Genomic DNA, 26,260 nt, shown 5'->3' on the forward strand with positions numbered 1-26,260 from the left:
AAGACTATAAACTATCTCAGTAATGTTTGTATTGATTAATGATAATATTTTATATATATTGAGTTAAATAAAAATGTTATTAAATTTACTTCTGTAAGGTAGCTACTGGGAAACAGAATCTGAAGTGCGTCTCACACTGCATGTCTATTGGGTGGCGCTGTTACAGACTACAGGAAGGAGCTAGAATTCTGTGGAAGGTTTTAGGCAGGGGCTGACATCCTCTGGCCAACATGACAAGAGGGGATTCCAGAGAACAGGGCAAGTCTGGCCACAGGGAGACTGCGTGGCCTGGGAGACCTGAGCCACAGCTGCCAAGAGAAACCCTGATTCCCCAGAGAGGAGGTGCCCGCTGCCAGTCCACAGGTGAGCTACAAGAATGGATTCAGAAGAGGGAGGAGCCTTTTGGAGAGGCAGGCCCATAGCAAGGCTGACTGATCCTTCAAAGGCGCCTCCCAACTAAAAGCCAGCAGGAAAGAGACCTTGGCCACCAAAGGTCTGCTAGCTCCTGGTGGTCACCACTCCAGACACCTGCCAGCTCGAGCCTCACCCTCGCCTCCACCCTGGCTGCTTCCTGTACCGCTCTCAGGTTTGAAACCTCATCTCTTGCTGCTTGGCTCTGCTCGATACTACTTACCAGCTGTGTCACCTAGAGCAAGTGGCTTTCCTTCTCTGGGGGCTGCCCGCTTTGCACGGCCTGGCCCATGTGGCAGCTAGAGCTCAGGAAAGATCAGAGATGCCCACAGGTGACAGATCTTCCTGGGCTGGGTGTTTTGGAGGTGGCATGGTGAAGTCTCAGTGGGGGCTGTGCGGACAGTATTTTCTGTTTGCAGATGGCTTCCCCTCTCCACTCTGTGTGTTATGTCCTCATTTCACTGCTGAGAAAGTGGAGGCTCAGAGAAGCGAAGCAGCTTGCCCAGGGTCACACAGCTTCACAGAGGCAGAATTCAGATGAGTAATGCTGACTTTACAGGTCATTTTTACAGGGAGGAAACTGAGGCTAAGATGTGCAACTGGTGAGAGCCAAGTTGCAGTCTCATCTGGTTTCTTGGCCCGGGAGCACTTTCCCTCCTCTGCTTAGCCCTCCGGCGTTACCTGTTATTCATGACAGGGCAAGGCTTGTGCTGTGCCCAGTCTGGTCCTCCGTCCTGCATGACTGGCCACGAAGGGGCACAGGAGCAGCCTTGCCAGTGGCGCTCACAGATTTCCAGCCCACGAAGCCCGCTGCCTCCCTCAGGAGCTCTGCTTCCTCTGCTGGGTGAGCTGTGATCTTTCCTCCTTCCTGCTCCAAGCAGCTGCTGAGAGCGAGAGTGGTTCATCAGGAAGCTGGTGCGAAGACACGCAGGCTGTGGCCAGCTCCTAAAAGTCAGAACTGGGAGAGGCCTAGATACCTCCTTCAGCCTCAGTCTCCATAGCTGGAAAATGGGAGGAATCATCAGCTTGGCAAAAACGGCAACCTCCGGCAACACGAAGTTGGTGCAGAAGGGGAACATGCAGACTGCTGGCAGGAGGGTCTTTGGGAGGGCACTTCGGCAGTATCTGCTGAAATATAAAGGGAGAGTGGCCCCTGAGCCCGCCAACCCCCTATAGCTAGCTACCTAGAGCTGTGCTTCTCAAATCGTACTGTGCATGGGAACGCCTGGGGTCTGGTTAAAATGCCGGTTCAGTACCTTCTAAGGCATGAGACTGGCAGGCTCCCAGGTGGCCTTGCTGCTTGCAAGACCCTGGTAAGGCCCTAGGGCACCTTTCATGCATGGGCACAAGGAGGCAGGGTCCTTTGTGAGGGTATGCCGTTGCAAGAAGACGAAAGCAGCTTACATGTCTGTCAGAAGGCCTTGGCTAACTGAACGGTGTGCTGTTCCTGCTGGGATGCTCTGGAACAATTAAGAAGAGGGAGGGAGAGCCGGGCGCGGTGGCTCACGCCTGTAATCCCATGACTTTAGGAGGCCAAGGCGGGCGGATCACAAGGTCAGGAGATCGAGACCATCCTGGCTAACATGGTGAAACCCCGTGTCTACTAAAAAATACAAAAAAGTTAGCCAGGCATGGTGGCAGGTGCCTGTAGTCCCAGCTACTTGGGAGGCTGAGGCAGGAGAATGGCGTGAACCCGGGAGACAGAGCTTGCAGTGAGCTGAGATCCAGCCACTGCACCCCAGCCTGGGCGACAGAGCGAGACTCCGTCTCAAAAAAAAAAAAAAAAGAGGGAGGGAAGTCCATCAAGGTGCTGCATGTTGATGTGTCTTGTCTTCTGCAAGGATATCAGTGCCCTCTGAAAGCTGGGGCTTTGTCTTGTTTACTGATTTGGCCCTGGTGCTAGAACACAGTAGGTGTTCAAGCAATGTTTACTGGATGGTAGTGCAAAGATGCTGACACGGAAAGACCTCGTGTTGAGTGAACCCAGCCAGTTTCAGGAGGCTATGTAGAATCCAGGGCTTCTTAACCTTGGCATGACTGACATTTGGGACTGGATGATTCTTTGTGCTGGGGGCTACCTGGGCATTGTAAGATGTTTAGCAGCATCCATGGGCTCTACCCATGAGATGATCCCTAATTGTAACAACCAAAACTATCTCTGGACATTACCAGTGGTTCCCTGAATGGCAAAATCTCCCCTGGTCCCAGCACTTTGGGAGGCTGAGGCGGGCACATCACTTAAGGTCGAGAGTTTGCGACCAGCCTGACCAACATGGTAAAACCCTGTCTCTACTAAAAGTACAAAATTAGCTGGGCATGGTGGCGCATGTCTGTAATCCCAGCTACTTGGGAAACTGAGGCAGGAGAATTGCTTAAACTTGGGAGGCGGGGTTTGCTGTGAACTGAGATAGCCCCATTGCACTCCAGCCTGGGTGACAGGGTGAGAGTCAGTCTCAAAAAAAAAAAAAAAGAAAAAAGAAAAAGCAAGTGTGGATGGCTCCCCTCCAAACTAATCAACAGCAGTTACCTCTCAGAAAAGGGGGAAGAACAAAGGATTGGATCTTTTATTCCAAAGAGACTGATGCCTTCTCTCTCCAGTTTTTAATATGGCGATTATACCTGTGAGTTGAGCAATTAAGTGCATCTTAAAAGTAGAAAGGTACATGGACTGGCTTGTACAGCTGTGAGGATTTAGTGAAGTTACACACCTGGAGCGTTCAGCATGGTGTCTGGCTCATGGTGGGGGTGCCGCCAAAGGACACCATTGTTGTTTTATTGTGTTGCATCTCTCCAGCAGCCCCTAAGCATACAGAAGCAGATAAGACCTTCTTGCATATGGGCAGACTGGAGCTCAGAGAGGGAAAGGGACTTGCCCAAGGTCACACAGCAAAGGAGGAGCTAGGCTTGCCTTCATGACTCTAAAGTAGGAACAGTTTCTCCTCTGCCATCCTGTGACCCCTGCCGGGCCTCTGGGCCTCCTGGTCTTTGTATCTGTGGATTGAGGCTGTGTGAGCTGCTTCAAGTCCCCCAGCTTGTTGACTGCTTGGTGTTCATCAGCCCGGCTGGCACCCAGGAAGCAGACAAGGCTGGAGATGTCAGGGGGTGAAGCCTGTGGGAGTTGTGCTCTGGCTTTGTCCAGCAGCACTGGGAGGACTGCCAGGGATTTGGAGCCGGCGAGGAAGGACCTTGGCAGAGATGTCCCCTGTGGGTGGGTACTGGACTGACTGCCAGCCCTATGCAGCTTCAAAGTCGTGCTGCTCACCCACTGCTCAAACACCTGCCATGGCTCCCTAGTACCTAAGCCTAAATTTTCCTTCCTATGCCTGCTGGGATAGCATTCCATGTCCTACAAAGGACTCTCCATGAGATTGCTAGATTCCAGATACTAATAATAGTAATGATGATAATAGGACCTAGAGTACCTGCTGTTTGCTAGGCGTGAAACTGAGTGCTTCACATGCAGTATCTTATTTAATCCTTACAACAGTCATAGGGCACTGCTGTAATATGATTCTCATTTTACAAAGGAGGAAACTGATGCCCACAGAGGTTAAGACCTTTTGCCCAAGGTCTTGTAGCTCTGTAGCCAGCATCTGTAGCCTGACTCTGGAGCCACACTTTAACCAGGAGGCCGTCATACCTAATCTTGTTAGAAGAGCAAGCCAGCATGATGCCAGCAGAGAAGGCCTCTGGGTGCATGGGAAGAACCCAGCCAGGTGTTCAGGCCTGGCCATGCCATTAACTTGCTGTGTGACCTTGGCCACACTCTCCTTTCTGAGCTTGCCCAGGCTTTCTCTGAGGCCACTGCTGGCTCTGCATTCCAGAGCTCAAGGATCCAAAGTTATGCATCAAATCTAGAAATCATCTTCTCTTATTTTATATCGTATTACAGCGTTGATATGTATATGATACATATACATTGATATGATATGCTCCTATGCCTGGTCTGCCACACTGTGGATTTCCTCAGAGGCTCCTAGAAGGCCCTGCTGCCCGGGCTAGGAGGTTTCTGGGGGCCCCAAGCTCCCTGGCTCCAGGGTGAAGGTGTGAATAGACCCATGCTGTTAAATGGGGGTTTGCAGAAACCGGGGTTTGACCTGGGAGAGCCCTAGGCAGCAGGGGATGATCAAGTGAACAAGATAATATTTTAATGCAAAATTTGAAAAATCAAAACTAACGGATGAACCTGGAACAGAGCGTGCTAAGTGGAAAAAGCTGGTCATTAAAGAGCAGGCTTTGTGTGAATCCATTTTTATGAAATGTTCAGAACAGGCGAACTCATAGAGACGGAAAGTAGTGTAGTGGTCTCCTGGGGCCGGGAGGAGAACGGCGTTAGAGTTTGATACCTAAGGGTATGAGGTTTGTCTTTGGGTGATGAAAATATTGCAAAATTGACTGTGACTATATGAAAACTCTGTGAGTGTACTACTCTGAATATGCTAGAAACCTGTGAATACACTAAACTCTGTGATTATACTAACGACCATTGAACTGTACACTTTATTTATTTATTTATTTATTTTTTGAGACGGAGTCTCGATCTGTTGTCCAGGCTAGAGCGCAGTGGCGGGATCTCGGCTCACTGCAACCGCTGCCTCCCAAGTTCAAGTGATTCTCCTGCCTCAGCCTCCTGAGTAGCTGGGATGACAGGCACCTGCCACTGCACCCTGTTAATTTTTGTATTTTTAGTAGAGATGGGGTTTTACCATGTTGGCTAGGCTGATCTCGAACTCCTAACCTCAGGTGATCCACCCACCTCGGCCTCCCATAGTGTTGGGATTACAGGCGTGAGCCACTGCGGCCGGCCCATGAACTGTACGCTTTAAATAGGTGAGTTACATGATATGTGCATTGTCCCTCAGTAAAGCTGTTATAAAACAATCTAAATGCAAAAATATCCATGAAAAACAACATATAAAAATTGTAAATAATGTCAGGATCAGTATTACTGATTTTTTTCTTTCTGCCTTGGCTCCAGTATGGCTTAGCACAGCACAACATCATTTGTCCTATTTATTTAAACACTTTTTTTTTGTCGTGGATTTTTTTCCACTAATCTAAAAAAGATTGCATTGAAACACTATTGATCTTGGTTACTGCGTTTTTTGGCACCCCCTTGAGTTTTTGTGCTCAAGGACGATGCCTTGCTTACCTCACCCTGTTCCCGCCCTGCCAGGCGAGCCTTTTGCTCTCCCTAGGGTGGCCCCACCACTCTGTCCCTTCCTTCTCTGTGTCTCCTCATCTGACAGGCGAGACCAGCAAGCCCACCCCGAGAGAAGTTATGATTTGTCCGTCCAGCCAGTGAGTCATGTGTGAGGACTAGAGTAGGGGGATCTCTCCATGTCATATCCACCTGCTGCCCACATTGTCTCCTTTGCTGCTGTCTCCCTTCTCTCCTCCCATCTCCCTCCTTTTTAAATTTTTTTTTTTTTTTGAGGCCAGGCGCAGTGGCTCATGCCTGTAATCCCAGCGCTTTGGGAGGCCGAGGCAGGCAGATCACTTGAGGTCAGGAGTTGGAGACCAGCCTAGTCAACGTGATGAAACCCTGCCTCTACTAAAAATACAAAACATTAGCCGGTGTTGTGGCAAGTGCCTGTAATCCCAGCTACTCAGGAGGCTGAGGCAGGAGAATCATTTGAACCCGGGAGATGGTAGTTGCAGTGAGCTGAGATCGCTCCATTGCACTCCAGTCTGGGCAACAGAGGGAGACTTCGTCTCCAAAAAAATTGGAGATGAAGTCTCCCTCTGTCAACCAGGCCAGAGTACAGTGGTGTGATCACGGGTCACTGTAGCCTTGACCTCCTGGGCCCAAGTGATCCTCTGGCCTCAGCCTCCCAAGTAGTTGGGACTATAGGAGCATGCCACCACACCTGGCTAACTTTTAATTTTTTGTAGAGACAGAGCCTTACTACGTTGCCCAGGCTGGTCTTCAACTCCAGAGCTCAAGCAACCCTCCCTCCTCAGCCTCCCGAAGTGCTGAGATTACAGACATGGGCCACCATGCCTGGCCCCATCTCATTTCTTTGAGATGGCTCCCTGGGTCCCCCAGCAGCTATCACCTGGCCTCCAGCCCTTGTCTTTTAAGGCATCCTATACCAAAGAGAGCCTGTGTCCCTCCCAGGTCACAAACCAGACCAATGCTCACAATTTCCCACTGTTCCCAGGATAACTCCAAGCTCCTTACCTGGCATTCAAAGCCTGGCACAGTTTAGGGCTTGCCAGTCTCCTTTCCCTGCTTTTCCTCCCCACCACTGCTGATTTCTCATCAGTAGATTCAGACGGGAGCCACAGTTATTGAAGAGCTACAAGGCATTAGCCACAGCCCTCTTGTCTTTCCCTTGTTTAAGCCCCTATCTCACATAATCCTCATAGCAGCACTGCTAGTAAGAATTATTGGGTCCACTTTACAGATGAGGAAACTCAGGCCCAGAGAGTGGAGGTGATGTTGCCAAGGGTCTGGGGCAGACGCAGGTGCACACCCGGGCTGGCTGGCGGCGTGGGACTCTGTCCACCTGCCTGTGCCTCCCCTCATCCGCTGCGGATGTTTGCTTTCCCTCAGGGCCATGTGTACAGTGTCTGTGCCAGGGTCACCCCCACTTTGGTCCCTGATGGCCTTCACACTGCTAACTTAGCAGCCAAGGTCACATGCCAGCGTGTGATGCCAGCGTGGAGAGGAGCCTTGGTTCTTTTATAACAGTTGTCATCTCCTACCTACTTATATTTGGGTCTTGCTATGTTGATAGCCGCAGGCTGGGTCTCAAATTCCTGGGCTCAAGCTGCCTTCCTGCTTCAGCTTTGTGAGCAGCTGGGATCACAGGCGTGAGCCGCTGCTCCTGGCCACTTTTACTTCCTAAGATAAAATCAGAACATGCAAACCATGCTCCACAATATGCCGTCAAGTGTTTCTGGTGCAAATCCCTGCTGCTCTTATGTTTGATGGTGGAGCGAGGAAACGGGCAGGAATGGGAGGGAAGATGAGTCTAGACCCCTCTGAGGCAGGACCACGGCTCCTTGGCCCCAACAGCCATAGATTTGTGTTCATAATGGAGCCAGATGCTGGCAGCGATTCTTAATTGGGGTCCCAGGCTGCATTGGAGGGCCTAGGAATTTGGATGGGGTGAAACATTACATCTTTATTGACCCTAGTTTAACATCTCCTCCAGGTGACAACATAGGTGATAAATTACAGTAGTAGTGGCAGCACTTGCATCACCAATAGAAACCACACTTTTTTTTTTGAGATGGAGTTTCACTCTCGTCGCCCAGGCTGGAGTGCAGTGACGCGATCTCGGCTCACTGCAACCTCTGCCTCCCGGGTTCAAATGATTCTCCTGCTTCAGCCTACCAAGTAGCTGGGATTACCGGCACCTGCCACCATGCCCGCCTAATTTGTTTTGTATTTTTAGTAGAGATGGAGTTTCACCATGTTGGCCAGGCTGGTCTTGAACTCCTGACCTCAGGTGATCTGCCCACCTCAGTCTCCCAAAGTGCTGGGATTACAGGCATGAGCCACTGTGCCTGGCCCATGTTTTTATATCACATTTTAGGTGCCACAGATGTGTCTACTTATCACTGCATGCAGCTGACATTGATTATTCTGTCTGCTACTAGGTCTTGTTATTGATTGCTTTAATAAAAGGAGCAGATAGCCACTAAAAAGCATTATTCTGGGAAGGGCCCATAGATTTCACCAGATGGTTGAAGGGATCCATGGCACAAAGTGGTGGAAGAACCCATTAGATCTGGGTTTGAGTCCTGATGCTGCCCCACACCTGCTGTGTGAGTGTGAGCAGCCCATTCCTGGCAGTGATTCTTAATTGGGGTCCCAGGCTGCATTCGGGGGCCTAGGAATTTGAATGGGGGGAAACATTACATCTTTATTGACCCTAGTTTAACATCTCCTCCAGGTGACAACATAGGTGATAAACTACAGTAGTCGTGGAGCTGCCAGGTGCAGCAGGGTGGATCACCTGAGGCCAGGAGTTCGAGACCAGCCCATTCCCCCTCTGGATTTCTTATTCATGATCCAGCCAGAGAGGGGCTTTCTCCCCCACAGGGTTGCCGTGGGAGGCCAGCAGTGGGAGTGGATGCCGCTTTGTGGTGGTGCCTGTCTGTTGGGTGTTATTAGGTCTTCTGGACAGGACGTGGCACCGGGTGCTCCAGCATGCCCTGAACGTGCTCCCACCGCCTCTTGCACACCCCAGTCTGTCTGGGCATCCATCCCACTGGGTTGCTTGTCTGCTGGCTCAATGGCCGTGACACTCATGGGCAGGCTGTGTCTGTCCTAGTAAATAATGGTACAGAATTGTAGCTGATGCCTCTGGGCTCACACTCTTTGTCAGCCTCACGACAGCTCCAGGAGGTAGATGCCATTTTCAGATTTATTTTGGAAATGTTAAACTTCATAACAGGTGAGTGAGGCTCAGAGACAAGAAGTCACTGGCTCAAGGCCGCTGGTGAGTGACCACACCAAGATCGCACCCTGCGTCTGTCCAACTTTAGGTCTACACTCCTGACCCCTGCACTCCACGGCGATTGTATTCCTGAGCCTGGCCCAGGTGGGAAGCCAGTAAACAGTTAGGCTGGTGCAAAAGTAATTGTGGTCTTTGATATTACTTTCAGTGGCAAAAACTGCATTACTTTTGCACCAGCCTACTAAAACACTGAGTTCAGTACCCTAAGCAGTATTTCATAGAGAGGGGGCAAGGGGCGGCAGCGCTTGTTAAAATGCAGATGCCCTCAGCTCCACCTTGTCTCTTCCAAATCAGAATATTTGAGGGCAGGCCCCAGGGAATCGGCCTTTTAACAGTTTTGGGCTATTCAGAAGCACACCAAAGTTTAACCACCACCCTAAAGGGAAGGAATAACAGTCAGGTAGTAACAAAGCTCTGTTCTGAGTGCTTTATGTGAGTTTATTTATTTGTTTTGAGACAGAGTCTTGCTGTGTCACCTAGGCTGGAGTGCAGCGGCACCGCCATCTTGGCTCACTGCAACCTCCTCCTCCTGGGTTCAAGCAATTCTTATGCTTCAGTCTCCCAAGTAGCTGGGATTACAGGCATTCACCACCATGCCTGGCTAATTTCTATATTTTTAGCAGAGACAGGGTTTCACCATGTTGGCCAGGCTGGTCTCGAACTCCTGACCCCAGGTGATCCGCCCGCCTCAGCCTCCCAAAGTGCTGGGATTACAGGCATGAGCCACTGCAAGTTTATTTCATCTGCACAAGTGCTAATGGCCTCCCCATTTCATAGATGAGGAAAGTGAGGCACAAAGTAGTTAGATAACACCTCCCCACTGACCCCCAACCCAGGGCTGCATTGCTAGGAATCAGCGAGGTGTGGAGGATTCCTGCCCCTGTGTTCAGTCCCCCACCTCTGACAGCTTCTGGGCAGAGGAGTGGAGACGGGATCCCATGGCAGCTGGGGGTGAGGGCTCAGGAAGCACCGGTCCCTGCAAGATCACGCTGGCCCTTTCCTGTTTGCCTTCTTTACCAGGCCGGGGCCCTCTGTGTTTCTGGGCAGGAAGTCCAGAGCAGGGGCTGTGCCAGGTGCCGGGGGCAAGACTGGGAGATGGTCCAGGAGTCTGAGCCAGGCACTACTCTGAGCAGCTGTCTGACCTGGGGCACATAGCTTCCCCATCTGTGTATGGGGTGGGGTCGAGATTTGGAAGAGGTAGTTAAGAGCTTGGGTTCTGGCATCAGAGGGACCTGAGTTCCAGATCAGACTCAGCCAGTTACCATCTGTGTGATCTTCAACAAGCACTTCACCTCTCTCAGCCTCAGTTTCTCCTTCTGTAAAACGTGGCTAATCGTAATAGTGCCTACCCTCCAAGGCTGTCATTAGGGTCAAAATATATAGTTGGCTCTCTGTCTTCATGGGTCCTGCATGCGAGGATTCAGCCAACAGTGATCGAAAATATTCGGGAAAAAATGGGTGGTTGCATCTGTACTGAACATGAACAGGACTTTTTTTGTCCTGTGATTGTTCTCTAAACAATACGGTGTAACAACTGCCTACATAGCATTTACATTGTATTAGGTAGTATAATTGATCTAGCACTGATTTAAAGTATATGAGAGGATACGTGTAGGTTATATGCAAATATTACATCATTTTATATAAGCGACTTGAACATCCTGTATCTTGGTATTCGAGATGGATTCTGTAATCAGTCCCCTATGATACCGAGGGGCGACTGTATATAAAACTGCCAGCCAGGTACAGTGGCTCATGCCTATAATCCAAGCACTTTGGGAGACTGAGGTGGGAGGATTAAACTCAGACCAGCCTGGGCAACATAGTGGGACCCCCTCTCCACAAAAATAAAAAATTAACTGGGCGTGGTGGCACTTGCCTGTAGTCCCTGCTACTTGGCAGGCTGGGGCAGGCAGACCATTTGAGACCAGGAGTTTCAAGGCTGCAGTGAACAATGATCATGCCGCTGCACTCCAGCCTTGGAGACAGAAGGAGATCCTGTCTCTTTAAAAAAAAAAAAAAAAAAAGACTGCCAGGCATACACAAGCCTCTCTGCTAGTCCTTACGTGGCAACAGACAGGATGCTGGATGATTCCCCATGCATGAGTGTGCACTTCTTTTTCTTTTCAATCAGCTGTTTGTTTTCCCGAATTGTACATTTTTCTCTTACCAAAGGCTGGCCACCTGGGTCCTCCCACAGTCCCTACTGAGATAAGTCCCAGAACCAAACTGGCTTCCACCTCGGCTCACTGTATTTGTGCTCTGTGAGTTTGCCCAGGTTGCACTTGAGGGCAGGTGCTGCTGAGCGTGTCTTTTTTTTTTTTTTTAGACGGAGTTTCGCTCTTGTCACCCAGGCTGGAGTGCAATGGCATAATCTCGGCTCACTGCGACCTCTGCCTCCCGGGTTCAAGCATTTCTCCTGCCTCAGCCTCTCGAGGAGCTGGGACTACAGGCACCTGCCACCACACCCGGCTAATTTTTGTATTTTTAGTAGAGATGGAGTATCACCATGTTGGCCAGGCTGGTCTCGAACTCCTGACCTCAGGTAATCTGCCTGTCTTGGCCTCCCAAAGTGCTGGGATTACAGGCATGAGCCACTGCGCCTGACTGATAGTGTCTTTTTGTGATATAGATAAGGGGGCTGGCAAACTATGCCCACGGGACAAATCTAGCTCACCGCCTGTTTTTGTAACTAGTCTTATCGGAACATAGCCACATGTCTTCATGTATGTGTCATCTTGGTTGTTTGCATTATAGTTGCAAAGTCGCATTGGAGCTCTTGTGGTCCACAGAGCCAAAAACATGGGTTTTATGACTTCACAGAAGCTTGCCCACCCCCAAGAGAGATGATAAAGCAGGGTCGTCAAACGTTGGGGAAACAGTTTGGGTTCTGGCATCAGATAGCCTGACTTCCAGTTCAGACTCAATCAGTTACCATCTGTGTGACCTCCAACAAAGCATTTCACCACTCTAAGCCTCAGTTTCCCCTTCTGTAAAACGTGACTAATAATACTGCCCACCCTCTAGGGTTGTCATTGAGAGTCAAAATGTACAGGGCCAACTGTGCATTTTTGACTCTAATGACGAAGAACAGGGAAAAAAAGTCAGTCCTGACCCCACCTGACTGGACCACACATTCCTTAGTTTGTGTATGTCCCTGCCAGTCTTTATCCATGTGCTGTAATGATTGATCATAACATAAAAAGGCGGCCAGGCGGCCGGGCGCGGTGGCTCACACCTGTAATCCCAGCACTTTGGGAAGCTGAGACGGGCGGATCACTAGGTCAGGAGATCAAGACCATCCTGGCTAACATGGTGAAACCCCGTCTCTACTAAAAATACAAAAAATTAGCCAGATGTGGTGGCGGGTGCCTGTAGTCCCAGCTACTCGGGAGGCTAAGGCAGGAGAATGACCTGAACCCGGGAGGCGGAGCTTGCAGTGAGCTGAGATCGCTCCACTGCACTCCAGCCTGAGCGACAGAGCGAGACTCCATCTCAAAAAAAAAAAAAAAAAGGCGGCCAGGCGTAGTGGCCCATGCCTGTGATCTCAGCACTTTGAAAGGCCCAGGCAGGAGGATTACTTGAGCCCAGGAGTTTGAGACCAGCTTGGACAATGTATTAAGACCCCGTTTCTACAAAAAAGTAAAACATTAGCTGGGCGTGGTGGCACACTAGCTACTTGGGAGGCTGAGATGGGAGAATTCTCTTGAGTCCAGGTGTTTGAGGCTGCAGTGAGCCATGATTGCACCACTGTATTCTAGCTTGGGGTACTGAGCAAGACCCTGTCTCAAAAAAAAAAAAAAAAAAAAAAGAAGAGAAAAGAAAAGGAAAAAATTAAATGGTAATAGTTTTCTCATGCTGGCTCTGCCTGGCTTGATGGAAGTTACATTGTTCCCATGGCACTCTTCTAGGTGTTGTTCCCATTTCTCAGATGAGAACACTGAGGCGCAAAGAGCTGCCCAGATTGACCCAGGACACCCAGCCTCTGAGTGAGGGAGCCAGGATGTGACCCCCCAGCCTCATCAATCCCCACCCCCGGCTAGTCCTTAACAGAGTGCTGAACTGGGCCTCTCAGTGGGAGGCTGACCCTGCTTTGATGGTTTTAGGTGAAAAAATGCAAAACAAGACAGGGAGGAGAGCACAGGCTCTGGAAAGAGAGAGACTTGGGTTTTCCTTCTAGCTCCCCTGCCTACCAGCTTGCATGGCCTTGGGCAGGTCTCTTTACATCTCTGAGCCCCTGGAAATGGATGGTTTAATAAGGGAGGGTCAAATAGGGTCAATGGTTAAGACAAAATGCAATGATATATGTAAAACTCTTAGCTCAGTGCCTGGTATATAATAAGTGCTCTAAGTCTGAACTAATGTTTTTATTTGTTTGTTGTTTTTTTGTTTTTTGTTTTTTGTTTTTGTTTTTTTTTAGGCAGAATCTCTCTCTGTCACCCAGATTGGAGTACAGCAGTGTGATCTTGGCTCACTGCAACCTCTGCCTCCCAGGCTCAAGCCATCCTCCCACCTCAGCCTCCCAAGTAGCTGGGACTATAGGTGTATATCATCACACCCAGCTAATTTGTGTAGAGAGAGAGTTTCGTCTTATTGTCCAGGATGGTCGCAAACTCCTTTCCTCTAGCAATCCATCCCCCTCAGCCTCCCAAAGTGCCGGGATTATAGGCATGAGCCACTGTGCCTGGCGTGAGCCCCTGTGCCCGGCCTGAGCTAGTATTTTTAAGGCTGCATGCCAGCCTCCCTGCCCTTCTTCCCTCTTGAACCACTCTGCATGCTTTTTATGCTCAAGCAGTGTCCAGAGCTTCAGAATTATTTTTCCCCTACTCTCACCCCATTGAAATCTGGAGGGCTTTCTTGGCTGGCTTCCCCCTGTAATAGCTCAGAGGTCCCTGATTCCCAGGGACCCTGCGCAAGAGACCTGCATCTCCCAGCTCTGCAGAAGGTTGGAGCATGGTGGGTGGGAGGTGGTGTGGTCAGCGTGGTCCGGTAGGGTTGGGAATAGCCATGGCAATGGAATGTTGGAAGCTGGTTCCCATGGGGAGGAATCGCAGGGCTGATGGCTGAGCCTGAGCACGTGGGCACTGGGCCCTGCTCCAGGGCCACTCTGTAAGTGCAGTGACCTCCCGAGCCGGCTTTGTGCGCTGCCAGCTCCTTGCTGTTGTCCTCTCCCTGCCCCCCTGCTGCTTTTCTCTTGGGAACCTCCTGATCTGCTGAGCTTGGAGAAATGATGATTTAGAAAGTTCGTATAGATTTGAGCCAAAACTCGGTGTGGTCTCAGTGCAAATGTCACCCCCTTCTTTCCTTCTTTAACCCCTGTGGAATGCCTCGACCTCTCATCATGGGCATTTGCTTCTGAGCCTTTATCACTGGTGTCATTGTCTCACACACTGGTTTCTTGGCTCCCCACTGGAATGTCAGCTCTATGAAGGCAGGGACCTTTGTCTGCTGCCTTTGATGTATCCCAGTATGTTGAGCAGGGCCCTGCACATGGTACTTGCTCAGTAAACATTGGTGGAATGAATGAATCTGAGTCTAAGGGGATCTCTTAGATTGATCAGCCCCCTCCCTTCCAGGGGCTTTTCAGGGTCAATGGAAAGAGGGAGCAAAGTCCCCTCCCATGGTCTCCTGCTGCCTGTTTTTGTTGTTGTTGTTGTTGTTTGAGATGGAGTCTTGCTCTGTCACCCAGGCTGGAGTGCAGTGGTGCGATCTTGGCTCACTGCAACCTTTGCCTCCCAGGTTCAAGTGATTCTCCTGCCTCCGCCTCCCGAGTAGCTGGGAGCTCCCAGGTGCGTTCCACCACACCCGGCTAATTATTATTATTATTATTGTATTTTTAGTAGAGAGGAGATTTCACCGTGTTAGCCAGGATGGTCTTGATCTCCTGACTTCGTGATCCGCCCGCCTCGGCCTCCCAAAGTGCTGGGATTACAGGTGTGAGTCACCACACCTGGTGAAATGAAACCCTGCTGTTTCCAACAACCAGCTGATTCTGGCTTAATCTGAATTTTTTTTTTTTTTTTTGAGATGGAGTTTTGCTCTGTTGCCCAGGCTGGAGTACAGTGGCGCGATCTTGGCTCACTGCAACCTCTGCCTCCTGGGTTCAAGCGATTCCCCTGCCTCAGCCTCCTGAGTAGCTGGGATTACAGCCACGCGCCACCGTGCCCAGCTAATTTTTTGTATTTTAGTACAGATGAGATTTCACTGTGTTGGTCAGGATGGTCTCGATCTCCTGATCTCGTGATCCGCCCGCCTCGGCCTCACAAAGTGTCGGGATTACAGACATGAGCCACTGTGCCTGGCTGCTGCCCCTGTTTTATGAGCCGCATGACACCATGCTAGGGATGACACCTTGAAGACAGAACCACATTCAGAAACTGGCCTTTCCTCTTACTAGTTGTGTGGCTTCTGCTAATCACTCCATCTCTTGGAGCTTCAATTTCTTCACTTCTCAGATGGGGATAAAAATCCCCACCGTACAAGGATTTGCTGAAAACAAGAGCCAGCAGGCAGGTAGCACTTGCTTTGGGCCAGGTGCTGTTCCAACATGCCCTGATTTATTTGTACTTCCCAGCACTCCTACAAGACTAGTTTCTCATTTGCACGGGGCACATTTCCAAGTGCCCTTCTAGGAGGCATTACAGGTTGCCTATCCCTTTATCTGAAATGCTTGGGACCAGAAAGGTTTTGGATTTCAGAATTTTTTTTTTTCTTTTGAGGCAGGGTCTCCCTGTGACACCCAGGCTGGAGTGCAGTGGCATGATCATGGCTCACTTTAACCTTGACCTCCTGGGTTCAAGTAATCCTCCTGCCTCAGCATCCCAATTAGCTGGGACTACAGGCAAGCACCACCACACCTGGCTAATTAAAAAAAAGTTTTTTTAGTAGTGATGGGGTCTCAGTTTGTTGCCCAGACTGGTCTCAAACTCCTGGGCTCAAGCGATCCTCCTGCCTCAGCCCTCAAAGTGCTGGGATTACAGGCATGAGCTACCACACCTAGCTTGAATTTTTTCCGAGTTTGGAATATTTGCATTATACTGATCAGTTCAGCATCCCTACTCCAAAATGCTCTACCGAGCATTTTCTTTCCTTCCTTCCTTTCTCTTTTTCTCTTTCTTTCTCTCTTTCTCTTTCTCTCTTTATCTTTCTCTCTCTCTTTCTCTTTCTTTCTCTCTTTATCTTTCTCTCTCTCTTTCTCCCTCTCTCTCCTTCCTTCCTTGCTTTTCTTTCTTCTTTGCTTTCCTTTTCCCTTTCCTTTTCTTTCATTTTCCTTTCCTTTCCTTTCCCCTTTTCCCTTTCCTTTCCTTTCCCCTCCCCCCTTCCCCTCCCCTCCCCCTCTTCCCCTTCCCTTCCCCTCCCCCTCTCCCCTTCCTCTCCCCTCCCCCTCTCCCCTTCCCTTTCCTTTCGAGATGGGGTCTCGCTGTATTAATAGCCCAGGCTGGTCTTGAACTCCTGAGCTTAAGTGATTCTCCCACCTCGGCTTCCGAGAAAGTGCTGGGATTACAGGTGTGAACCACCATGCCCACACCTGATGAGCGTTTTCTGTGAGCATCTTGTCGGCACTCCATAAGTTTTGGATTTTGGAGCATTTCATATTTTGAAATTCTGCATTAGGGCTACTTGACCTGTATTATCATCCCCATTTTACAGGATGAGAAAACCAAGTGTCAGAGAGGCTAAGTGACTTGCCAAGGTCCTTCAGCCAGTAGCCGGTGCAGCAGGATTTTGAACCCAAGCAGTCTGGGCCCATAACATGTATGGTGTACAATTCAAAAAATACTAGTCGCTTTATTATTTTATCATGTGGAAAGACAATAAGATGACACCATCAAGTTATGTTTTTAGGAGAAAAATATCACCTACCACCCGAATACCACCCCTGGTAGCAATGTTTTTTGTTTGTCTGTCTGTTTTAAGGCAGTCTCACTCTGTCATCCAAGCTGGAGTGCAATGGCTTGATCCCAGCTCACTGCAGCCTCAACCTCCTGGGCTCAAGCAATCCCCCCACCTTGGCCTCCAGAGTAGCTGGGACTACAGGCGTGCACCACCCCATGCCTGGTTACCTGGTGGCAGTTGAGTCTTATTTCCTTCTTGGCTTTTTTCTTAAGTGTGGTTTCTATTTGTTAGCGATTTTGCTTTGTGGTAGAGTCATGTTCACCCTGCACCCACATGGGCCTTTCTTAGCTTAAAATGGAGAACATGGCACCACCTGCCTGATGGGGCTGATGTGAGGATGAAACCAGGTAGGGCATGGAAAGCCCTTGCTTTGGTGTTAAATACACAGGGCTGCTGTGTATTTAATATATTCCTCCTGCAAAAAAAGGAGGGGCTGGGTGCAGCGGCCCACACGTGAAGTCCCAGCACTGTGAGAGGCACAGGCAAGAGGATCGCTTGAGCTCAGGAGTTTGAGACCAGCCTGGGCAACATAGTGGGACCCCATCTCTACACAAAAATACAAATATTAGCCAGGCACGGTGGCATGTACCTGTAGTCCTGGATATTTGGGAGGCTGAGATGGGAGGATCGCCTGAGCCCAAGGAAGTCAAGGCTGCAGTGAGCCAAGATCATGCCACTGCACTCCAGCCTGGGCTGGACAGAGTGAGACACCCTCTCAACAACAACCACCACAGCAACAACAAAAAAAAGGAGAGCTCTTTGACTCCCACCCCTCCCTCTCATTTGCCCTCTAATTAGCACTGCCCAGCAGAACACTCTGCCGTGATGAGAATGTTCTGTGCAGAGGTCAGCACATTTCTATAAATGTCCAGATAGTAAATGTTTCCAATTTTGTGGTGTTTATGTGGTTTCTGTTGCTGTTGCTCCTCCTCCTCTCTTTCCTCTTCCTCCTCCCTTCACCCTCTTCCCTTGATAAAACTTACAAACCATTCTTAGTTCAAGGGTGCTTTGAAAACAGGCCCTGGGTTGGATTGGGCCATCATTTGCCCGCCCCCTCCTAAATGTGCACTGTCCGGTACAGTAGCCACTGGTCACGTGCGGCTTCTGGGCACTTGTAGTGTGGCTAGTGCAGATGAGAAGCTGGATTCTTAATTGTATTTAATGTTACCTAAGGTGAGTTTAAATAGTTATGTGTGGCTGGGAGCTGCATGTTGGATACACAGCTCCAAGTGACTGACAGCCCTGTCCCATTGCTCTGAAAGGGCCTGTGTTCCCTGGAGGGGGATGGCTGCGCTCATGGGCCATGGGAGCTGCCTGGCTGGCAGGCCACTTGGGCTCGCTGGCATTTCAAGAGCTGTCTGAGGGCAGCTGGGCGAGCCATCCTGCCTCTGAAAGAGCTTCCAGCGCCTGCTTCCTAATTGGTTTTATTTATGCCAAGAGAGCAGGCCTCACATCACTGGCCGCCCATGTTCCAGGAGTGCCGGGGCTTGAGTGTCTGTAGTTTGGGGGTGGCCTGCTGGGGGGGTCTGGGTTGCTGTGGTTACACCTTGGTTCCCTTTTCCATCTGGGTTTAGATGTCCTCATTGGCCTGATATTTCAGGAATAGGAAAATGGTATGGAGAAAAGGAGTGAGTGAATAGGAAGGAATGGAGGACCAAGAAATGCAGTCAACAGCCTGCAGCCTGTTTATTGCCATCATGGCATAAATAATAAAAGCTGAGTTTGTTTGCTTGTTTGTTTTCTTTTTTTTTTTTTTTTTTTGAGACACGGTCTTGCTCTGTTGCCCAGACTGTAGTGCAGTGGCACAATCACAGCTCGCTGCAACCTTGACCTCCTGGGCTTAAGCAATCCTCCCATCTCAGCCTCCCAAGTAGCTGGGGCTATAGGCGTGTACCATCACCTGGATAATTTTTTATTTTTTGTAGAGACTGGGTCTCCCCCTGTTGCCGAGGCTGGGTCTCGAACTCCTGGGCTCAAGCGATCCTTCTGCCTCTGCCTCCCAAAGTGCTGGGATCACAGGCATGAGCCACCACGCAAAGCCTGGCTGAGATTTAAAAAGCTGAGATTTCAAAGTGTTGTTACCCTGGTTAAAACCTCCTGTTTACAGAATAGGAGAAGTCCCAGAGGAGGGATGTATATAGTCAAGGAGTTGGCCAACTCCAGAGCTGCATTCCAAATCACCCCTACCTCCTGAAACAGGACTGACAGGCGGGAGGTTTAGCTTCAGACTCAGTATGTGAGTCTGTAAAGTGATTTCTGCTTGTAGGCCTCAGTTGTCCCATCTGTAAAATGGGGAAAGGTATGAATTGGACTAAAAATATTCTCTACCCTAAGTGGTAAGATATATATACACACACACACACATACACACACACACACATATATATATATATATACCCTGCCCTAAAGCTACAATGATTCCACTTTGGCCTGATTCTGGCTACATGCCAGGGCTCATCATGGACACAGCCTCGTTCCTGTAACATGGGAGATTAAGTGTTAGGAAGGTCTGGATGGTGAAACTCTTTTCACCCATTCCTTGGGTAAGTTGCTCTTCCTCTTGGTGTCGTGCTTTCTCATCTGTAAAATTGGGATCATCACACTTTCCTTTTATTGGGGTTTGAATGACACAGGTATTTGCGTGGTAGGCATTTGGTCAGTGTTAGGTGGTGATAGTAGGATGTTGTGTTCAATTCCAGGAGGCAGCATATTCATTGTAGGCTAGGCACATGGCACCATTTGGAATTGTGCAGTCCACAACCTGATCAGCCATACCCAGCCATCTCAGGTGGCAATAGTGGTGTGTCGTGGTGGTGGTGGTTGCTTATTGTTAATATTTACTTTTCCTGGAGTCCAAGGTCCCTAGGCCAAGAGGAGGGGAGAGGCCTGGTTGGCATAAGCCAGGGGCTCCCTAAGGCAGCAATGCCTTAGCTCAGACTTCACCTCACATCTCTCTGCCTGAGAAGTGAGCCAGTTCATTCCCTGTAGGAGCAGGTAAGTTGAGACTCCAGCTGTTGTCTCTTGAGCTGAAGCGGCCTCCCCTGCATTCCAGAGTCCTTCTCCCAAATGTCACTGTCTGGTGTTCTTGAGATCCTAAACCCTCACTCTGCCTCTTTGAAGGGGCCAGGGACTGGGCCCCTCTCCACGGTGCCCATCCCTGATGCAATATCTCCTTTGCCTCTCCAGGGCTCTGCCAGCAGACAGCCTTGGCACACAGGCACAAGAGCTGGAGCCCAGAGATGAGAATGCCCACAGGAGGTAAGTACACCCAGAAGGAACTTCCGCTGGAGTCCTGGCCCCTCCTGAGATCACCCTCCAAAAGTCCCCTCCGTGTCCCCAGCCTCCATGACTGGGCACCTGGGCGAACTCCCCCGGCTGGTTTTCACCTCTCTGTTCAGCCAGCAGGTTGGAAATCTGGTACTAGAAAAAGCTGCATCCCAGCAAGCACCATAGAGAGACGAGCATCTTCTTTGTCTCTTAGGAAGACGATTCTCCAGATGATAGGAGAGAGAAGGCTGAGTCTCGACGTGGGCGTGGGACTTGCCCAGTGTCACGGAGCAGATGCAAGGCATAGCCAGAACCCAGACCCTCTTGCATCCCGTTCTGCTGACGTTAGTGTTTTGGGTATGCTTTCTCAGCACCCCACAGGAGTTCCCTGGCCTTCCGAATAGCTTCCTTGAGAAAAGGGTATTATTATTCCTTTTTTGGAGAAGAAAGTAGAAGATCAGAGAAGTGATATCTTTTGTCCAGATCACCAGCTGGCAAGTGGCAGAAGCGAGATTTGAACCTGGGAGTGTAGTACTCCAAGTTAGAAGCCCTCACCCATCATCCTCAAGAGGATGCCAGGACGCCTCCCTTGCCAGGGTCCAGCAGGGTGATGAGGGGGTCGGGCAGGCCTAGTTCCCTGGGCTGGGCCCTCTAGCTCCTCCCAGAGTGGGATCCCTAGCTCTGGGTAACCAGGAAGCTATACTTTCTGCTTTGTGGGTTCCAGGCTGCTTTCTGTGTCCCAAGTCACCCTGCTTTTTCTTTTTAAGCCATCCTGCAGGTCGTTGCTGTCTTCTGCTCACTTCTGACTTGCCTCCTTTGAGCTCTTTTCTTCAGCCTTGGCCTGGTCTGATCAAGGACTGCCACTCTGGCTGTGCAACCTTGGACAAGCTGCTTCATCTCTTTGAGCTTAGATATTGCAGGGAAAATGCTTTAGCAGAGTTTATGCTCCATAAATGCAAACACCTTTGCTGAACATAAAATGCTGAAGCTGGCCGGGTGCTTTGGCTCACACCTGTAATCCCAGCACTTTGGGAGGCCGAGGCGGGCAGATCACCTGAGGTCAGGAGTTCGAGACCAACCTGGCTAACGTGGTGAAACCCCAACTCTACTAAAAATACAAAAAAAAATTAGCCAAGGTGGGGACGCTGTCACTGAAATCCTAATAACTGACAGAATTCTAGTCACCGGTCTCGGGAGAATTTCACTGAGCTTCTGATGAAGAGAAGGGGTCATTGCAGGAATTTCTGAATGGCTTCATGTCCTGTTCAGCCTGCCTCCCCCCAGGAAGTAGCCCTGAAATAGCTTTCCCCATCGCAGACCCTGAATCGAGGGTACAAATGAAGCCCCAACCTCTTCAGCAGAACTGCATCAGCACGTTTTTCTGAAGAGAGGGAAATTAACCAAGGCACAGAGAGGCCGGTGACCCCAGCCTGAGATCCATCTCTGCTTTGTCAGCTGCTTCTCACATTTTCACAGCAGCCTCTGAGGTCAGTGGATCCACCCTGATTTTGCAGCTGAAAGAGACTGTGGCTAAGATGGGGGAAGTGACTCTCCCAAGCCACACGGCCAGGAAGTCCTAGTCTCTTAGCAGTTTCCACCCCAGGCCTGAGACTGTGTTCCCTCCCTTTTGATGGTTATTTTCTACCTGCTATAGCCTGAGAGGGCCCAGGCAGCCCAAGCCCTTGCAGGTGGATAGGCCCAGCCGCAGACTGGGTCCTTGGGTGGTTTTGGGTGGAACCTCACATCCAAAGAGGCGTGCTGTCTTCCCACGGGCTTCCACCAGACCCTCCGTTCACTAAGTCACTCTCAGTTCCCCAATCATGCTGCGTCCTTTCCTGCCTGTGGCTCTGCACTGGCTATTCCCTTTGCTGGGAACGTCCTTCTTTCCCTTCTCCACCTGCCTGTTTCCTACCCACCGCTCAAAATTCTGCATGAAGGCTACCTCCTGCAGGAGGCCTTCCCTCACCTAGGCAGGTAGAACCCATCAGTCTCTCTCAGGCACATGTCCATAGTAAGAGTAGACTTGGGAGGCTGAGGCTCCCAGCACATAGCGGGTGCCCATTACATGTTGGAATAAGTAAATAACCAATGATTATGGTAGAAATCACTAATATTCTTGGGCCAGATGGGGTAGCTCATGCCTGTAATCCCATCATTTTGGGAGGCTGAGGTGGGAGGATCACTTGAGGCCAGTAGTTTGAGACCAGCCTGGGTCACAGAGTGAGACTCTCTACAGAAAAAAAAAAGAAAAAAAAGAAATTGCTGTTATTCTTTCCATTGCTCCCTATGTGCTGGGCACCTCCTTAAATATTTTCCATATTGAGGGTTGCTTACTACTCATAACAGCCCTTTGAGGTTGACACTCTTAGGCCCATTTTCTAGATGAGGCTCAGAGGAGTCCCTTGCCCAGGCTCATTCAGCCAGGAAGTGGCAGAGCTGGGATTTGAACCCGGCTTACCTGACTCCTTGAATGACCAGAGACTTCAGCCCTCACTTTGCTTCTGGAAAGAGGTAAGAGGGGCAGTCAGGGAAACTAAGCCTCGGAAACACAGCAAGGGTGAGGCAGAGAATGGCTGGGACAATCTGAGATTGGCTGAGTGTCCCTCCAGGGCCAGGGTCTGCACCGTCTGCATTGGGCTTAGGTTGCAAAATCAGGGGATTTGGGGGGTGATCTGGGAAGGAAGGCAGATCTGTCACTGAGGGATGTGACAGAGCGTGTGGCCTTGCTTTTTAAAATGAGCCCTTACCTGAAAAATTGCCACTGAAGTCTGATCTTCTTTATCAGCAACTCCTGGGAGGGGCGAGGAGCCCAGGCCTAGGAGCACCATTCTGTCCTAAGTTGTCCTCTCCCTTCCTTACCCAATCATCCTTAAAGGTCCAGCACCCCTGAGCCTACCCAGGACACGGGCAGGAGCCTCCTGCATGGCCTCCTGATCTCCATCCTCACCCCTCAGGGGCTGTCTATAGAGTGAGTCCAGCTCCTTCCCTTGTTCCTGAGGACCTGCCTGGCCTCGCCTCATCTTTCCCTCTCCCCCTCTAGCCCCAGCAGCCTCCTCTCAGTTTTTTTTTTTCCTTTTTTTTTTTTTTTAATTTTTTTGAGACAGGGTCTTGCTCTGTTGCCTAGGTTGGAGTGCAGTGGCCCAGTCATAGCTCACTGCAGCCTTGACTTCCCAGGCTCAAGTGATCCTCCCATCTCAGCCTCTCAAGTAGCCAGGACTGCAGGCAGGCACTACCATGCCCACAGAGACAAGGTCTCACTAAGTTGCCCAGGCTGGTCTCAAGCTCCTGGCCTGAAGTGATCTTCCCACTTTGGCCTTCCAAAATGCTGAGATTACAGGTGTGAGCCGCCACTCTCAGCCTCAAATTCTTGAAGACCTCACACTCTTTCTCATCTGAGGGCCTTTGCACTCTCTGTTCTCTCTGCTTGTAACACCCTCCCCACATGCAAAGACATGGCTGGCTCCTTCTCATCCTGGTCTTGGCTGGGATACCACCTCCTTCAGGAAGCCTCCCCTGACTACCTTCCTCCTTCCCCTCCTTGGTTCCTCTCACAGTGTCCTGTTCATTTCTTTGAAACAGTTATCACAGTTTGTCATACCTTGTGTATTATCTGCTTCTCCTGCTGGGACCTAAGCTCCTTGAGGTCAGAGTCCTGGCTGTCTTGTCCATTGTCCTGTTTCCAGCACCAAACACAGTGCCTGGCACTTTACTGAATGAAGAATAAATGATGGAATGATGATCCTGGAAGAAGTGTAGACCAGGATATGCTCAGCCTTCTCCTGAAAAAATGTTTTCCTTGGAGGCAGAGTGGTGATTTAAAGCAGAGCTGGCTGGTCTGGGTTTGAACCATGGACCCTGGTTTGGCTGCTTCCCAGCTGGGCAACCGAGCAACTTTTCTGTACCTTAGTTTCTTCTCTCTACAATGATGATTTCATAGCACTTAATCTGTGCCAGGCTCGGCTCATTCAGGCTCTGCTCATTTTGAGACAGGGTCTTGCTCTGTGGCCTAGGTTGGAGTACGGTGGCCCAATCATAGCTTACTGCAGCCTTGACTTCCCAGGCTCAAGTGATCCTCCCATCTCAGCCTCTCAACTAGCCTCTCAAGGCACCTTCCAGAAATATTTATTGAGCAACTACTAGGTGTCGGGCACTGTGCTAAGAGTTGAGGGGTACAGCAGTGAACAAAACCAGCAAAACTCCCTGCCCTCATAGAGCAGACCTGCTGGAATCTGACATTATATATTTTGATATTAAATTTTATAATAATGATCACTGTCTCCATTGATCCAATGAAACAGCTGAGGGATTAAGGAATCTGCCAAGGTCCCACAGCTAGGAAGTGGAGAGAAGGATTTGAACTTAGGCTGCCAGGCTGTAGCATCCCTTGGGCTGATAACAGTACCTCCCTTCCTAAGGTTGTTGGAAGATCCCATGAGTTAAGATAGGTAAAGTGGCTGGACACTGTGGCTCACCCCTGTAATCCCAGCACTTTGGAAGGCCGAGGTGGAAGAATTGCTTGAAGCGAGACCCTGTTTCTAAAAATTAGCCAGGTGTGGTGGTGTGTGCCTGTAGTCCTAGGTACTTGGGAGGCTGAGGCAGAGGACTGCTTGAGCCCAGGAGTCCGAGGCCGCAGTGAGCTGTGATCTCACCACTCAGTGCACTCCAGCATTAAAAAAAAAAAAAAAAAAAAAAAAAAAAAAACAGAAGGGTCATGCCAGTAATCCCATCACTTTGGGTAGGAGGTAGGAGGAGGTAGGAGGATCACCCAAGCCCACGAATTCGAGAGCAGCCTGGGCAACATGGTGAGACCCCGTCTCTTTAAAAAACAAAAAAATTTTTTTAAGTGCCCAGTAGGGTGCCAGGCACACAGCTAGTGTTTATGAAAGTTGCCCTCTGCATTCATGTCAGCAGTTTGCAGTTACAGGGCTTTGCAGTTACTGGAGAGCTCACAGCTCATAGACCTTCCTGACTATGCATGTCCCCCTCTTTCCCCAGATGTGAGCCTGGCGGGCTGCCAGCTAACCTGTCGCTGAAGCCCCAGAAGCGGGTCCTCAGGCCAGGCCTGCCCCGCCTCCGGCCCAGCATGCGCCTGTCGGTGCGGAGGGTGCTGCTGGCAGCTGGCTGTGCCCTGGTCCTGGTGCTGGCGGTTCAGCTGGGGCAGCAGGTGCTAGAGTGCCGGGCGGTGCTGGCGGGCCTGCGGAGCCCCCGGGGGGCCATGCGGCCGGAGCAGGAGGAGCTGGTGATGGTGGGCACCAACCACGTGGAATACCGCTACGGCAAGGCCATGCCGCTCATCTTCGTGGGCGGCGTGCCGCGCAGTGGCACCACGTTGATGCGCGCCATGCTGGACGCCCACCCCGAGGTGCGCTGCGGCGAGGAGACCCGCATCATCCCGCGCGTGCTGGCCATGCGCCAGGCCTGGTCCAAGTCTGGCCGTGAGAAGCTGCGGCTGGACGAGGCGGGGGTGACGGATGAGGTGCTGGACGCCGCCATGCAGGCCTTCATCCTGGAGGTGATTGCCAAGCATGGAGAGCCGGCCCGCGTGCTCTGCAACAAGGACCCATTTACCCTCAAGTCCTCGGTCTACTTGTCGCGCCTGTTCCCCAACTCCAAATTCCTGCTGATGGTGCGGGATGGCCGAGCCTCCGTGCACTCCATGATCACGCGCAAAGTCACCATCGCGGGCTTCGACCTCAGCAGCTACCGCGACTGCCTCACCAAGTGGAACAAGGCCATCGAGGTGATGTACGCCCAGTGCATGGAGGTGGGCAAGGACAAGTGCCTGCCTGTGTACTACGAGCAGCTGGTGCTGCACCCCAGGCGCTCACTCAAGCTCATCCTCGACTTCCTTGGCATCGCCTGGAGCGACGCTGTCCTCCACCATGAAGACCTCATTGGCAAGCCGGGTGGTGTCTCCCTGTCCAAGTGAGTGGAGCCCCTGATGCTTCCACTCAGACTCCGGCCCTGGAGTCAGAGGCACCAGGCGAGAAAATCAGCACTGCCTCTCCTGAGCTGTGTGGCCTTGGGCAAGTCACTATATCTCTCTGAGCCTCTGTTTCATTATCCCAAAAAATGACAATGACCCCTCTCCTTTTTGAGAGAATCTGCAGACTTCGTGGGCTGTTTGTTTTTTGAGACAGTGTCTCAGTCTGTTGCCCGGCTGGAGTGCAGTGGTGCAGTCAGCTCACTACAGCCTCCACCTCCCTGTTCAA

General features: G+C 50.6%; 1 protein-coding gene across 2 annotated transcripts in view; it reads left to right on the forward strand.

The window, feature by feature from the left end:
- Nucleotides 1-447: 447 nt before the first annotated feature.
- Nucleotides 448-26,260, forward strand: part of TPST2 (tyrosylprotein sulfotransferase 2) — a 38,497-nt gene continuing 12,684 nt past the window's right edge. Inside the window, exons 1-3 of one of the 2 annotated variants that reach the window (XM_025399889.1) lie at nucleotides 448-586; nucleotides 19,968-20,039; nucleotides 25,044-25,973. In XM_025399889.1, the coding sequence (XP_025255674.1) occupies nucleotides 25,132-25,973 (842 nt within the window). In that variant the 5' untranslated portion in view covers nucleotides 448-586; nucleotides 19,968-20,039; nucleotides 25,044-25,131. Of the gene's footprint in view, nucleotides 587-13,938; nucleotides 13,995-19,967; nucleotides 20,040-25,043; nucleotides 25,974-26,260 lie in introns of those variants that run through there. The other variant, XM_025399888.1, reaches the window with a different exon arrangement.

This window comes from Theropithecus gelada, chromosome 10 (assembly GCF_003255815.1).
Source record: "Theropithecus gelada isolate Dixy chromosome 10, Tgel_1.0, whole genome shotgun sequence".
NCBI lineage: Eukaryota > Metazoa > Chordata > Mammalia > Primates > Cercopithecidae > Theropithecus > Theropithecus gelada.